The sequence below is a fragment of the Pinus tabuliformis genome, chromosome X (assembly GCF_031772625.1).
Source record: "Pinus tabuliformis cultivar Carrire ecotype Pingquan chromosome X, CPIR1, whole genome shotgun sequence".
NCBI classification, from domain to species: Eukaryota; Viridiplantae; Streptophyta; class Pinopsida; order Pinales; family Pinaceae; genus Pinus; species Pinus tabuliformis.
Genome location: NC_142308.1, coordinates 1,115,004,648 through 1,115,017,706, shown reverse-complemented (window position 1 = coordinate 1,115,017,706; position 13,059 = coordinate 1,115,004,648). Strand labels below are relative to the sequence as shown.

At 37.4% G+C, this 13,059-nt stretch overlaps 1 protein-coding gene across 1 annotated transcript; it reads left to right on the top strand.

Annotated features, from left to right (window-relative positions):
* The first annotated feature begins 6,421 nt into the window (after positions 1-6,421).
* On the top strand, positions 6,422-7,797 carry LOC149143718 (disease resistance protein RPV1-like). Its single transcript, XM_089451918.1, has 3 exons — positions 6,422-6,777; positions 7,053-7,155; positions 7,363-7,797. The coding sequence occupies exons 1-3, from the start codon at positions 6,422-6,424 to the stop codon at positions 7,795-7,797; spliced, it is 894 nt and encodes a 297-aa protein (XP_089308044.1).
* The last annotated feature ends 5,262 nt before the right edge of the window (positions 7,798-13,059 follow it).

The window sequence follows — 13,059 nt, the reverse complement described above, 5'->3', positions numbered from 1 at the left end:
ATGTAGTTGATGATCCCAAACAATTGCAAGAAGTTTTATCGATTAGGGCATGTATAAATTCTCACTGTAGATCACCTGATAATGCAATGTAACTAATGCAAAATACTTGATCTACTTCTACTATCAAACTTGCGGAAGCTTAATCGATTTGAGCAAGATCAAACAAAACACATATAACAGAGAAGAAGAATCAATCACACATGAAACACAGAAGAATACTCTGGGGAAAGCCTCATCTAAAAACCCTGCTATCTGTATTATCATACAAGTGGAAATATCTCAGGATTACACAAAGCTTTAGCTCTCAAGCTATCTAGCACTCAGTACAATCCCTCACTACTGCTCATAGACAGAATAGACAACACATATGCCTTTCCCTCTGTCCTCCAAGCCTCCTATTTCCTTGCGTTGTTTTCCCTAGGTGCTCCTGCTGTAACCTTGTGTGACACTGATCTCACACATTTCTCCAACACACAGTAAAACTGCACAATCCTCAAGGAATAAATTCCTTCTGCATGCAAGAGATTTTCCTATAGGAAAGTTATTGCAACTGATAGTACACTGTCCCTACCTTTAATCTCAACTGGGTATTTGTCTGAACTGACATGCATGAGTTATTTATGAGAGAATATTCAGTTATTTATGCTAGTTTCATGCATGCATGCATTAATTGAACGAACTCACAATCAGTTCCACAAACTGTTTGGAACTAATCTAAATAGACTTAACTCAGTTAACTGAGCTAACTAATTACAACTCAAATAAAACTCATCCTTATCTCCTTAATTAAGGGATAACTTCCTCAATCAAAGAGATAACCATTGCATAACTTCACAAAGACTTCATATTTGAATTTCTCCAACTAATTAACTCAATGAATTAATTAATTATTTTTCAAATAGTTAGTGAGACTAAATTCAAATTTTAATTCAAGGACAAATTAAAATTGGAATATATCCTGAAATGCTATCTACAACAATGCTATTTTTAGCATTTCTTGTTGCTATTTTCAACAGGGCACACTTCTCCAAGTGTATACTAAATCTAAAAATCACCTTTTTTACAATAATTTATGTAATAGAAATATTTTTTTTATCTTCAAGTTCTATATTAAATCACTTAATAATCTCAACCCTATGTTATATTAAATGAACATGAATGTTAAATCTTTGAAATTACTTAATCATGAATAAATGCAAGAAGAAAAAACAAATTTTAAATCACACAATTTTGGATTCTAAATATACTTTATACATCTAGGAAGAAATGAAATACATGTGAACTAATATATCACAAAATTGGTACAATACCTAGCTCTCCAAATTTTGGCAAGGTAAAATCATTAAAACCCTAACCACATCAAAGATCCACAACAAGCTAGCATCAACACCAAAAATTCCCCCCTTGGCTTCAACAAGCTTTCATTACATATGCCCTTCACACTATCATTGTTTTCTTCCTTCAGGTCTATGAAGCCTAGCCATGTTGCATCACAACAGTGCATGAAAAGACAACTCTAGTCTTAGTCTCCACATATGCTTGTCCAAACATAAACAACAACACCTCAATGGAACAACATGAAAGATATAATAACCAGCTTGTCTTCTAAGGCATCACACCATGCTAAGGACTCATCAATTTCATCTTAGCATGATCTTTACTAGCCTCATGTTCCATAAGAACAAGGTTTTAAAATCATTCACGGTGTTAGCTCCCCTATCCTTTTCTTCTACATAGATAAAAAACATAATAACACAATAAAATCCATCATAGTCATCATCATAAATCACACCAACTTCATGTTCTTTTCCAAGGTCTACATAGATAATATAAACCCTAGCATCACATTAGCAAACCTAAAATTTCACAAAAAAATATCTTCATGAAACATACAAGACGTGTCTCTCTCCCTCTTCTTATTCTACAATTTTCTTACTTGCCCTAATCTCATACTACTAGGTTTTCCTAGTAAACCACCTTATTTTTCTATACAAGACGTCTCTAAAAGAATAAATTTTATCAAAATAAAACAAATTATAATAAATATTATATTAAAATAATTTATTATTGATTATTATATTGAGTATAATAAGGTGTTTTATAATTCAATACGGTGAGAAGTTTGAACAAATAAATAGATAAACAACATAATGCTATATTAAAAAATACATGTGATTCCATTTTAAATATCACAATATTAAATAAATAATTATATATATTATGTATCTAATAATTAAATAAAAATAAAAATAAAACAAACTAACCTACATCGATTTTAAATTTAAATTTAAATTTATTAAACATGAGAGAATCAAATTTATTAATATGTGAAAAAAATATATAACATGAAATAAAAATATTAAAAAAATTATGATTTAAAAAATTTAATTTTCTAATTTTAATAAATCTATCTTTAAAATAAATCTAAACTAATTTAACTAATTTACAGAAAATTAATTCAAATTTAAAACCTCCACACACACGATATATATAATATATTTAAGTTAAATACATGTCTAATTAATGACTCCACATATTTATAAATTCTTTATTATAATACTAATGCATTATGTGAATAAAAATATCACCAACTAAATAATATTTAATAATTTAAAAAAATACAATGTTATACTTTTTTATATTTCATAATATTTTAAAAATGTCACTTTAAATTGTTGAAAACTAAGGTTTTCAAAAAAATGCGTAATTTCATGTATTTTTAATTTGAATGCTTAATTTCATGTATAATTGAGCTTGGAGAACTCATTCTGGTTTTAAAACTAGAACGAGTTGCACTGCTGTCGAATCAAACTGGTCGGTTCATCGGGCTTGGACGTCAACTTGGCCATGATCAAATTAGACTTGAACTGATGGATACCAAATATTTTGACTTATCTTTTTGTCTGAATTCTTGTCCACAACTCGATAGTGCTCGGTGATCACACGGTCGACGCAATTGAGCGTGTCGCTCCCACTCTCTACACAGTTGAGTGTGTGGGACCCATTCACAAAGTGATAGCCCTCACGCGGTCTGTGCTCCATGGCATTGAACGTGTGGGTTCCACCCACAAAGTGAGATTTCTGACTCTTCACCACGCATTTAAATGTAGTTTTGTGAAAATCGCGATTTTATTGTTTTATTTGTGAGTTTTTCAACCAAATGAAAATATCGCAATTTTTATTTGAAATTATCACAAGGATTTTTATTTGCCTGATTTTTTGGAAATTATCGCAAGTTTTTCAAATTATCGCGATAAAATTGGAAATTATTGGGGAGCTTGCGGCAACGAGGTTTTATAACGATTTTTTTGGTTTTTTGTGAATTCATTCGCACAGTCACGAGCGTGGAGGGCAGAGGAGCATTGGAGAGAGCTGGGAGATGTTGCTAGAGAGGATTTGAAGCTTTTTCAAGTGCTTAGAGAAAAAATTAAGAGAACAATTTCTCCATAGAAACGGTATGGGGATCAATTTTTTTTTTTTTTTTCATTGTTTTTAAACATTGTTTTTGTATTTTTTTCATTGTTTTTAAACATTGTTTTTGTATTTTTTTCATTGTTTTTGGTTGGGTAATTTGGTATGGGCACCAATTTTCTTTTGTTTTCATTGTTTTTAAACATTGTTTTTGTATTTCTTCATTATTTTTGGTTGGGTAACTTGGGATGACTATGGGCACAAATTTTTTTTGGTTTCATTGTTTTTAAACATTGTTTATGTTTTTTTCATAGTTTTTGGTTGGGTAATTTGGGTTTGGAATGGTTTTTTTGGTTGGGTAACTTGAGTTTTCATTGTACAGTGTAAAAATTAAAAATTAAAATACTAAATTGTAAATTTGTAACTTGTAAATACTAAATTGTAATCCTTATTTTCCCATAGGGTCACAACTTCACCGAAACACCATTCAAGTTTGCAACTTCAAAGTTCAAAAACAAACATGCCAAGGAAATTGGATCCTTTCTGGGAATATGGTGAGCCTAAAGCTCTGAACGATAGAGTAAACTTGACTTGCAAGTTGTGTGGCCACCCTATGTCCGGGGGGTGTACAGGTTGAAGTATCACCTTGCACAAATCCCTGGAAATGATGTGGGGCCTTGTTCAAATACAAATCTTGAACTCATCCAAAGATCCATGAAAGCATTGGAAGTTTTAGACCAGAGTAGAGAGGCCAAAGAAGAAATCAAAAGATAATTAAAAAGGTCAGTTGAAGCAAGTGGCACTGGTTCCACTGCAGCATCAACCAATCCGGTAGCTACCACATCATTTTTTGTTCCTCGAACAACACCTGGTTCAAAGCCATCTATCAGTTCAATGCTAAAAAGAACTAAAAAAGAAAACGCTGACAAGTTGCTGGCAGAATTTCTCCTCTAGAGTGATATTCCTTTCAGTGTTGTAAGGAATAATCCATTTTTCCAACTTGTTGTTGATGCTATTGCAAGTGTTGGCCTAGGGGACAAAATCCCTTGTTATCATGATTTCAAAGCCCTAATTCTTCAAAATGAAAAGCTTGACTGCACCGAAAGATTGGAGGATTTTAGGGCATCATGGGCACAAATAGGGTGCACTGTTATGTCAGATGGTTGGACTGACCAAAAGGGGAGAACCCTTGTAAACTTATTCTTTAGGTGTCCCAAGGGGACTATGTTTATCAAATATGTTGATGCATCTGCACAAATCAAAGATGCAAGAACTTTATGTGATTTGCTAGATGTGTTTATTTTGGAGGTAGGTGCAGAAAATGTTGTCCAAGTCATAACAGACAATGCTGAAAAATTATGTTGTTGCTGGGAGGATACTTATGGACATGCATCCTACTTTATTTTGGACACCTTGTGCTACACATTGTATTGATTTGATGTTGGAGGACATAGGGAAAATTCTCTTTGTCAAAGATATTGTTGATTCATCCAAAAGCATTACAAAATTTATATATAACCATACATCTGTGCTTAGCTTGATGAGAAGATTCACCAACAACAAATAGTTGATGCGCCTCGCCATTACACGGTTTGCCACCAGTTTCATATCTCTTCAATCCCTCTTGAATTCTATGTGGGATGTGAAGAGAATGTTTCTTTCAAAGGAGTGGCGTGCTTTGCCAATGAGCCGCAAACTAGAGAGAGAGGCCATATGCAGACTAGTTTCATACCAGGAAGACTTCTAGGCGGGAGTGAAGGAGGTGTGCACCGTTACTAAACCTTTGGTAAAGGTTCTTCGGTTGGTTGATGGTGAGAAGCCCGCAATGGGCTATTTGTATGAGGCCATGGACAGGGCCAAAGAAGCCCGCAATGGGCTATTTGTATGAATTCATTAAACAATATTCTTTTTATAATTATTAATTATTATTTCACGATCTTTGTACAGGTTGGAGTCCTAGCGACTTAATGATGGTCTACATCGACTACAATCTTCGATTCTAGGTGAGGCAACTTCAGAGGACACCTGATGTGGAGGCCATCTCATTGGATGGGATTGACACCACCACTGCATGGAGGGTTGAGGTCGAGAGGCCTTCCATGGAGTCTGATGATGATTGGTTAGTGCAGGATGTAGTGGAGGAGGAGGAACAGGAGGAGGAGGTGACACCACCTACCCGGGCTACCCCTGCCACCAGTGGAGGACATGGTCTACCTCCTAGAGCTCCTACTTCTAGTTCTTCAGCTTCTAGAGCACATCATACTCCACTGCCATTTCCACCAGCATGGCCACCAGCATCTACATCTAGAGGGAAAGGGAAAGTTGTGGCATTTTCTCGCAAGAGGGGCAGAGGAAATCAATAGGATTCGACTTTAGTTATTTTCTTCATTTTATTGTATATGACATTATGACATGATGAGATACATTATTATATTTTTTGTTGATATTTTGAGGCTGAGTTGGGACTCAAGAGTCAAGACTTCCTATTCAGGACATGATTCAATATTATGTGTGATTTTAGCACTAGAAATGATCTTAAACATCTTATATATTAGTTCTTTTATCATATTTATGTGTCAATTTATTTATTTTATGTTGTAGATGGTTTATATATTAAAAAAATTCAAAAAAATGAATATTTTTGTACCAAACGATTATTTCCCGATAATTACAATTTTTCCCGATTTTTTCTTCGCGTCGATATTATCCCAATAACAATTAATGCAACATTGCTCAAATGTAATGGTCGAGAGAGCCCCATGGAACGCTTTGTTTTCTCTTTTCACCAGAATTCATGTTGACCCCATGAATAAATATTGTCCTGACGTTGTTGATGGTCGGCCACTACACGCAAAAAGAGAAGAGAAGTGGGAACACCAATCTTTGGGGTACATTAATTAGGGCAGAGTATCTCTCTAGGTTTTCCATTGCAATTTCTCTGCTGCGCTCTGATCAACCTCCTCTACAGTTTGGGTTTTTCATTATTTCTATCTGTATTTCCAACTTGGCAATGGCCTCCTCATCTTCCACCGTTGGCTGTGTCTCTTATGAAGTTTTCCTAAATCACCGCAGGCCTAACGTGAAGAAAATCTTTGTCAGCGATCTGTATTGTCGCCTTGTCTCACAGGGATTGAAAGTCTTTCTAAATCAGCAGAAATTGCAAGGGGGGGAGTATTTGACTTCTCAAATAGAAAGCGCTATTAGAACCACCTCCGTCCATGTGGCGGTTTTCTCTCTTGGATATGCAGACTCTATTTGGTGTCTGAATGAACTCCTCCAAATGCTGGAATCGAGAAAGACGATTATCCATGTATTTTACGGTATCAAGCCCGCTGAGCTTAGGTGGACGCAGGGAAATCGTGGAAAGTATGTTGAAACCCTATAATCACTGGCAAATAAGACGACTTATGATGATCAACCTCTCCAAAAGAAATTGTGCTACATTTCTAGTACAATTGAGAGTTGGAGAAATGCTCTTGCTAAGGTTTCACACATAAGCAGTTTGGAGCTGGAGCCCTGCAATGGGTGAGAACTCCACCTTATCTCTCGATTTCGCGGTATTGTATTGCTTTATGTTTGGATAGATATATGTAAAAAAAAATTTCTTAATAGCTTTATTATATTTTGTTGTGAATAACCAGCGATGAAGGGGAGTCGCCAGATTTAGTAGTTGAAGAGATTTTGAAGAGAGTGAAAAAGACAACTTTGCATGTAGCCAAATATCCAACGGGTCTAAATGAAAAGGTACAACATTTTGAAAATGAATTTTAATTGCAGCAACAAGGGTAGAGTGGAAAACCTCCCATCCTGGGAATTGTTGGGTTGGGTGGTCTAGGAAAAACAACCCTAGCAAAAGAACTCTTCAATCGAAAGAGTTCGCAGTACAACAGATCTTGTTTTCTCTCGGATGTAAGAGAAAACGCAGGTAAGGGCACTTTAATTTCATTGCAGAAAAAACTTCTCAAGAGTTTGACTGGATCAGATCCAGAAATAGGCTGCATCGATCAAGGTATGGAGATGCTTAAACAAAATCTCTCCTCTTGTCATGCATTAATAGTTGTAGATGATGTAGATCAAGTGGATCAGATTGATTCACTTTTGCCAGATCAAACTGTTATTCCGTCAGACAATTTAATATTGATTAAATCCCGATATAAAGATATTCTCACAAGCTCGGGAATTGAAAACTCATCCATTTATAAACTGACTAGGCTGAATGAACAACAGTCCCGAGAACTCTTCTGCTTCCATGCCTTCAAACAGCATTACCCACTCTCACAATTTGAATCTTTTGTAAATAAGTTCTTAGATGTCTGCAAGGGACTGCCTCTCTCTTTGAAAGTGTTTGGGGCACTTCTTTGTGGAAGAAATAACGAATCTTACTAGGAAGACCAATTGGACAAACTTCAACATATACTCCCCACAGAGATAAAGAAGAGACTGCAAATTAGTTACGAGGCACTCAATCGGGAGGAGCGGGAGATATTCTGTATGTTTTTTCATTGGAGGAAACAGAGATATGGCTGTCAAAATATGGGACGGGTGCAAGTGGAAAGGTTTTCAAAATTTGGAAAACAGGTGTTTAGTAGAAGTGGATAGTGAGAATTTGATACATATGCATGATCACCTTCGTGATCTAGGAAGAGATATCGCCAAGGCTCCGGGATTGGTGAATGGGATAGACAAACTTGATGAATTGTTGCAGGCATCATTTGTAAGTGGTAAATCTTTCAAATTTTTATAAATTATTGAAATCAAAATCTTTGTACAATTTTTAATTCTCCATCTTTTCTCGTTATTCAACAGGTAATAAGTGAAGTGCGGGGAATTAGAGATGTTAAGCATGCAAATGGGGTTTCAGATATAACATTGCATCGAGAAATATTGCAACTTCCCTTTAACGAATATGGTCTAGTGGAGCACATTTTGACAAGTGTGCACTTACCAGATCTCATATGGCTTCGTTGGTACAAATGTCCTTACTCTTATCTTCCTTCCTGGATTCCAGTAAAGAATTTGAGGGTTTTAGAAGTGTACGGGGAGAAATTGACATCACTGTGGAAAGGCAAATGGCAGGTGCTTGGAAATTTTTTGCGTTAGAAGTTTGTATTGTTGATTTGCATTTAATATGGCACCATGTGATTTTGAAAAAAAATGGAAGGGTTTGTGGATAGGAATCTTTAATATAGTTGAAACAGTAAACATTTTGCAGGCACCTTTGCAGTTGCGGGATTTAGAGATTCGAGGCGACCTCTGTAATATTCCCAACTCTATAGGGCGGCTTCAGTACCTCGAACGGATTACCTCGCGTTGCTATAATAATCACACAATATCAAGATTGCCAGATGAATTTTGTCGTCTTCACTCATTGAAGACCTTGGTGTTACGCATGTGGGTAAATATAAAGTCACTCCCAAATTCCTTTGGTGATCTAAGAAACCTCCAACGCATCGAGCTCTCATTCTGGTCCAATTTGGAGAAGCTGCCAGAAACCTTTGCGAATTTAATTAAGTTTAAATTTCTTGACTTGAGCTATTGCTCAAAGTTAACCATGTCAAGTGAAACACTAGGAAATATAAGCATGTTTGAGCACATAAATCTGCTACACTCTGCGAAGATTGAGGTATTTCCTTTCAAAGTAGCAAACCAAAGGTCACTGGAACAATTATACTTGTCGGGGACAAATATAAAAGAATCGCCAGATGCAATTGGAGAGCCAAGAAATTTCAAAATTCTGGATGTAGGAAGCCCTTTGCTGGACACGCTACCTCCTTCGCTCAGCGACTTGAGGAACTTGAAGACATTGTGCCTGAAAGGTTGCAAGGAATTGAAATGTTTGCTGGCTTCTATTGGACTGTTAATTCAGTTGGTTCAGTTGACAGTACGGAACTGTCCCATAAGCGAACTCCCCCACTCTCTCCTTGACTTGAGGAACTTGAAGACATTATGTCTATATGATTGCAAGGAATTGAAATGTTTGCCGGCTTCTGTTGGACAGTGGACTGAGTTAACTCAGTCGGAAATAAGGAGTTGTCCCATAGGCAAACTCCCCCCTTCTCTAGGTGACTTGGGAAACTTAAAGACATTATGTCTATATGATTGTAAGGAATTGAAATGTTTGCCGGCTTCTGTTGGACAGTTGACTCAGTTAACTCAATTGGAAATAAGGAGTTGTCCCATAGGCGAACTCCACCCTTCTCTAGGTGACTTGGGAAACTTGAAGACATTATGTTTATATGATTCCAAGGAATTGAAATGTTTGCCAGCTTTTGTTGGACCGCTGACTCGGTTGACTGAATTGACAGTTTGGGGATGCCCCATAAGCGAAATGCCTCCCTCTCTCGGTGACTTGAGGAACTTGAAGACATTACACCTCAATGAATGCGAGGAATTGAAATGTTTTCCGGCTTCTGTTGACTCAGTTGACAGTTTGGGGATGCCCCATAAGCGAACTGCCCCCCTCTGTCAGTGACTTGAGGAACTTGAAGACATTAGGCCTATGTGATTGCAAGGAATTGAAATGTTTGCCGGCTTTTGGTGGGCAGTTGACTGCGTTGAGCATAACGAGATGTCCCATAATCGAACTTCCCCCCTCTCTCGGTGGCTTGAGGTATCTGCACTTGTTTCATTGCACGAAATTAAAATGTTGGCCAGCTTTTGGACTGTTGACTCACTTGACTGCTCACCAGAGTTATGCCATCAGCGAACTCCCCTCGCTCCGTGACTTGAGGAACTTGAAGGTGTTGTTGCTGTACAGTGAACACAAGTTAGAAGAGCTCCCAGGGCTTGAACATTGGAGGTCCTTGGAGAGGTTGGACGTAATTCAATGTGTGAAGCTAAAGAACATAAGAGGGTTGGCGCAGTGCACAAAGCTTCGCAACCTTACTCTTTTTAGTTGCTCTGAGTTAGAGGACTTGGAAGGTGTTGAACATTGTACGTCTTAACTGTTGAAATCTAATTTCAACGCAGACCAAGAAAAACCGTGAACCAAGCCAGAAACCGTTCACCGGATTTTCTCGGAGCTATTTGCCGACGAAGGAATAATCCGGGAAGGAGCTCCGAGAAAATATGGAGCTGACGCGTGGTTGACCCCTGACGTAACGCAACGTAAGAATCTCGGAGGTTAACTTTCAGCACTTGTTGGTCTTCCGATATTGTTCTCCACCGTTGGATTTGCTCCCGTGTTCTCCGCCGTTGATCACCTGGAGCTGCATACGAACCCACATCAATTCAATGTTTTGCGTGGATTAAACTTTTGGTTGACCGCCGTAGGTGAAAGAGTTAATGTTGGTACAAGATTTTGGTGGCCCGTTTTAATATGAGTATGGGCACATTACAATATATATTTTTTTATATAGCACGTAAGTTCCTTTTTAGGAAAAGGTATGGTGCATTTAAAACATAGGTATGGGCACGTTTTAATAGAAGCCTATGACTTTTACGGCATGTATTAAAAATAAAAAAAATCGTATGTAATATGTTTTTTTACTGTTGACTTTTATGTATTGCACACGGGAGGAAAAATGTATGCGTATTCACAGCAGTGAAAAACGTTGATGGTGCGGTAAAAGAAGAAGAGAACCAGAGGATGTATGCACAGCAGTGCACGAATACATTCAGTAATGTTTTGTGAAGTTTTTTTTAAGTAGCGAAAACCATGTGTGGTTTTGCATGAAGTAAGTTTTTGTAAGTTTGTGTAAGTTTTGCTTTTACAGCAGTATGTAAAATTGTTTTACACCAGTAAATGTGAATGGAGGTTTTACAGCAGTAAATGTTAATGGGAATTTTTCTAGCAGTGTAAATTCTCATATGGAGACACAGTGAATGTTTTTGTTGTTTTAATGAATAGAAATATTTTATGGTGAAATCCTCTGTTCCTCAGTGAATTTTTTTTAAGTCTTCTGTGTGCACAAAAGATCCTGGAGCAAAAGAAACAGAGCATTGCCTCTGTGTGTTTGAATATTTGGTTTTTTGGTATTTTCCCCATTGAAAAATACCCAACAGTGGTATCAGAGCAGGCTTAGGCTCTTGAAGGTGTTCAAGAAGCTGAAGGGAGAAGGTTGTTGCGGCAGCAAAACCTCTCAGGCAGACAGAAGACTCAGACATCAAAGGATTCAGGCATTTCAAAGTTTTTTTTGTGTTGCTGAAGAAGCAGTGATTTGTTTTAAATACACAGTCAAGGAATGGCCAGCACAAGCACTGGTATGGGTTTGTTTAACACCCAACTCCCACAGTTTAATGGGAAGAACTATGACTACTGGTCAATAACTATGACAGCCCTGCTTGCTTCCCAAGATTTATGGGAAATAGTTGAAGAAGGTTTTGAAGAACCAGCAGATGAAACTGAGTTCAATGCATTAACTCAGGGAGAGAAGGATCTGCTGAAGAACAATAGGAAGAAGGACTCAAAAGCCCGTGTGTTGTTGTATCTAGCAGTAGACCAGAGTATGTTTCCAAGGTTAGCAGCAGCTAAGACAGCCAATGAAGCATGGCAAACCCTCAAGACAGCCTATCAAGGCATGGAGAGAGTGAAGACAGCAAAGCTACAATTGCTGAGAAAGGATTTTGAGAACTTGAACATGAAGGAGTCAGATAACATTGACTCATTCTTCACTCATGTGATTGGTGTAATCACACAAATGAGAACTCATGGAGAAACCATTGAAGACAGAAGAATTGTGGAGAAAATATTGAGGGTCTTACCCTCAAGGTTTGATGCCATAGTCACCACCATCGAAGAGACAAAGGATCTCTCAAGTTATTCAGTTGATGAGCTACATGCATCACTGATAACACATGAGCAGAGGTTGAGTAGGAATGAAAACTCATCTCTTGAGCAAGCCTTCAAGACCCAGATGTCCTTTGGAAGAGGAAGAGGTCAAGGAAGAGGAAACCGAAGAGGAAGAGGCAGAAGCCAGAATAGAGGTGGAAGGAACAGCCCATCAAATGCACAAGGAAGAGGCAGCAATCCAAATCAGAACCAAGGCCAAGGCAGCAGCCAACAAAGAGAACAGTTTCATGCTCAAGGACAAAGGTATGATAAATCTAATGTTCAATGCTATTATTGCAAAAAGTATGGGCATTATGCAAGTGATTGTAGAAAGAAACAGCATGATATGAGTAGTAGACAAAATGCAAATGTTACAAGAGAAAACAACAGTCAAAATAATGTCCTGTTAGCTTGTAACATGGCTGAAACACATAGTGAAGACATATGGTTTTTAGACTCAGGTTGCAGCAACCATATGACAGGGAATATAGCCCTCTTTTCAGCCTTAAATCAGAATTTGAAATCAGAGGTCACACTAGGAACTGATAGTAAAGTGTCTGTTATGGGAAAAGGGGAGATAAAAATATTTACAAAACAAGGAGAAAGGAAAACCATAGCAGATGTCTACTATGTCCCCGGAATGAGATGTAACCTATTGAGTGTTGGACAGCTTATCCAAAAGGGTTACAATGTTTACTTTGTAAATGATGTGTGCACCATCATGGATATACCACCCAGCAAAAGATGCATTGCTGAAGTGAAGATGACAAGGAACAGGATGTTCCCTTTGAGGATCAGGGCAGATTTGAAAAACAAAAATGAAATTGCAGCAGTTACCCAAGAGGCCTTCCAAAGCGTGCCAAAGGATGAAAATTGGT

Excerpts from the sequence above, each read along its gene's own strand:
- LOC149143718 (XM_089451918.1), top strand. The coding sequence starts at position 6,422 with ATGGCCTCCTCATCTTCCACCGTTGGCTGTGTCTCTTATGAAGTTTTC. Across the intron at positions 6,778-7,052 it reads ACGCAGGGAAATCGTGGAAA|CGATGAAGGGGAGTCGCCAG; the intron begins GTATGTTGAAAC and ends GTGAATAACCAG. Across the intron at positions 7,156-7,362 it reads CAACGGGTCTAAATGAAAAG|AAAAAACTTCTCAAGAGTTT; the intron begins GTACAACATTTT and ends ATTTCATTGCAG.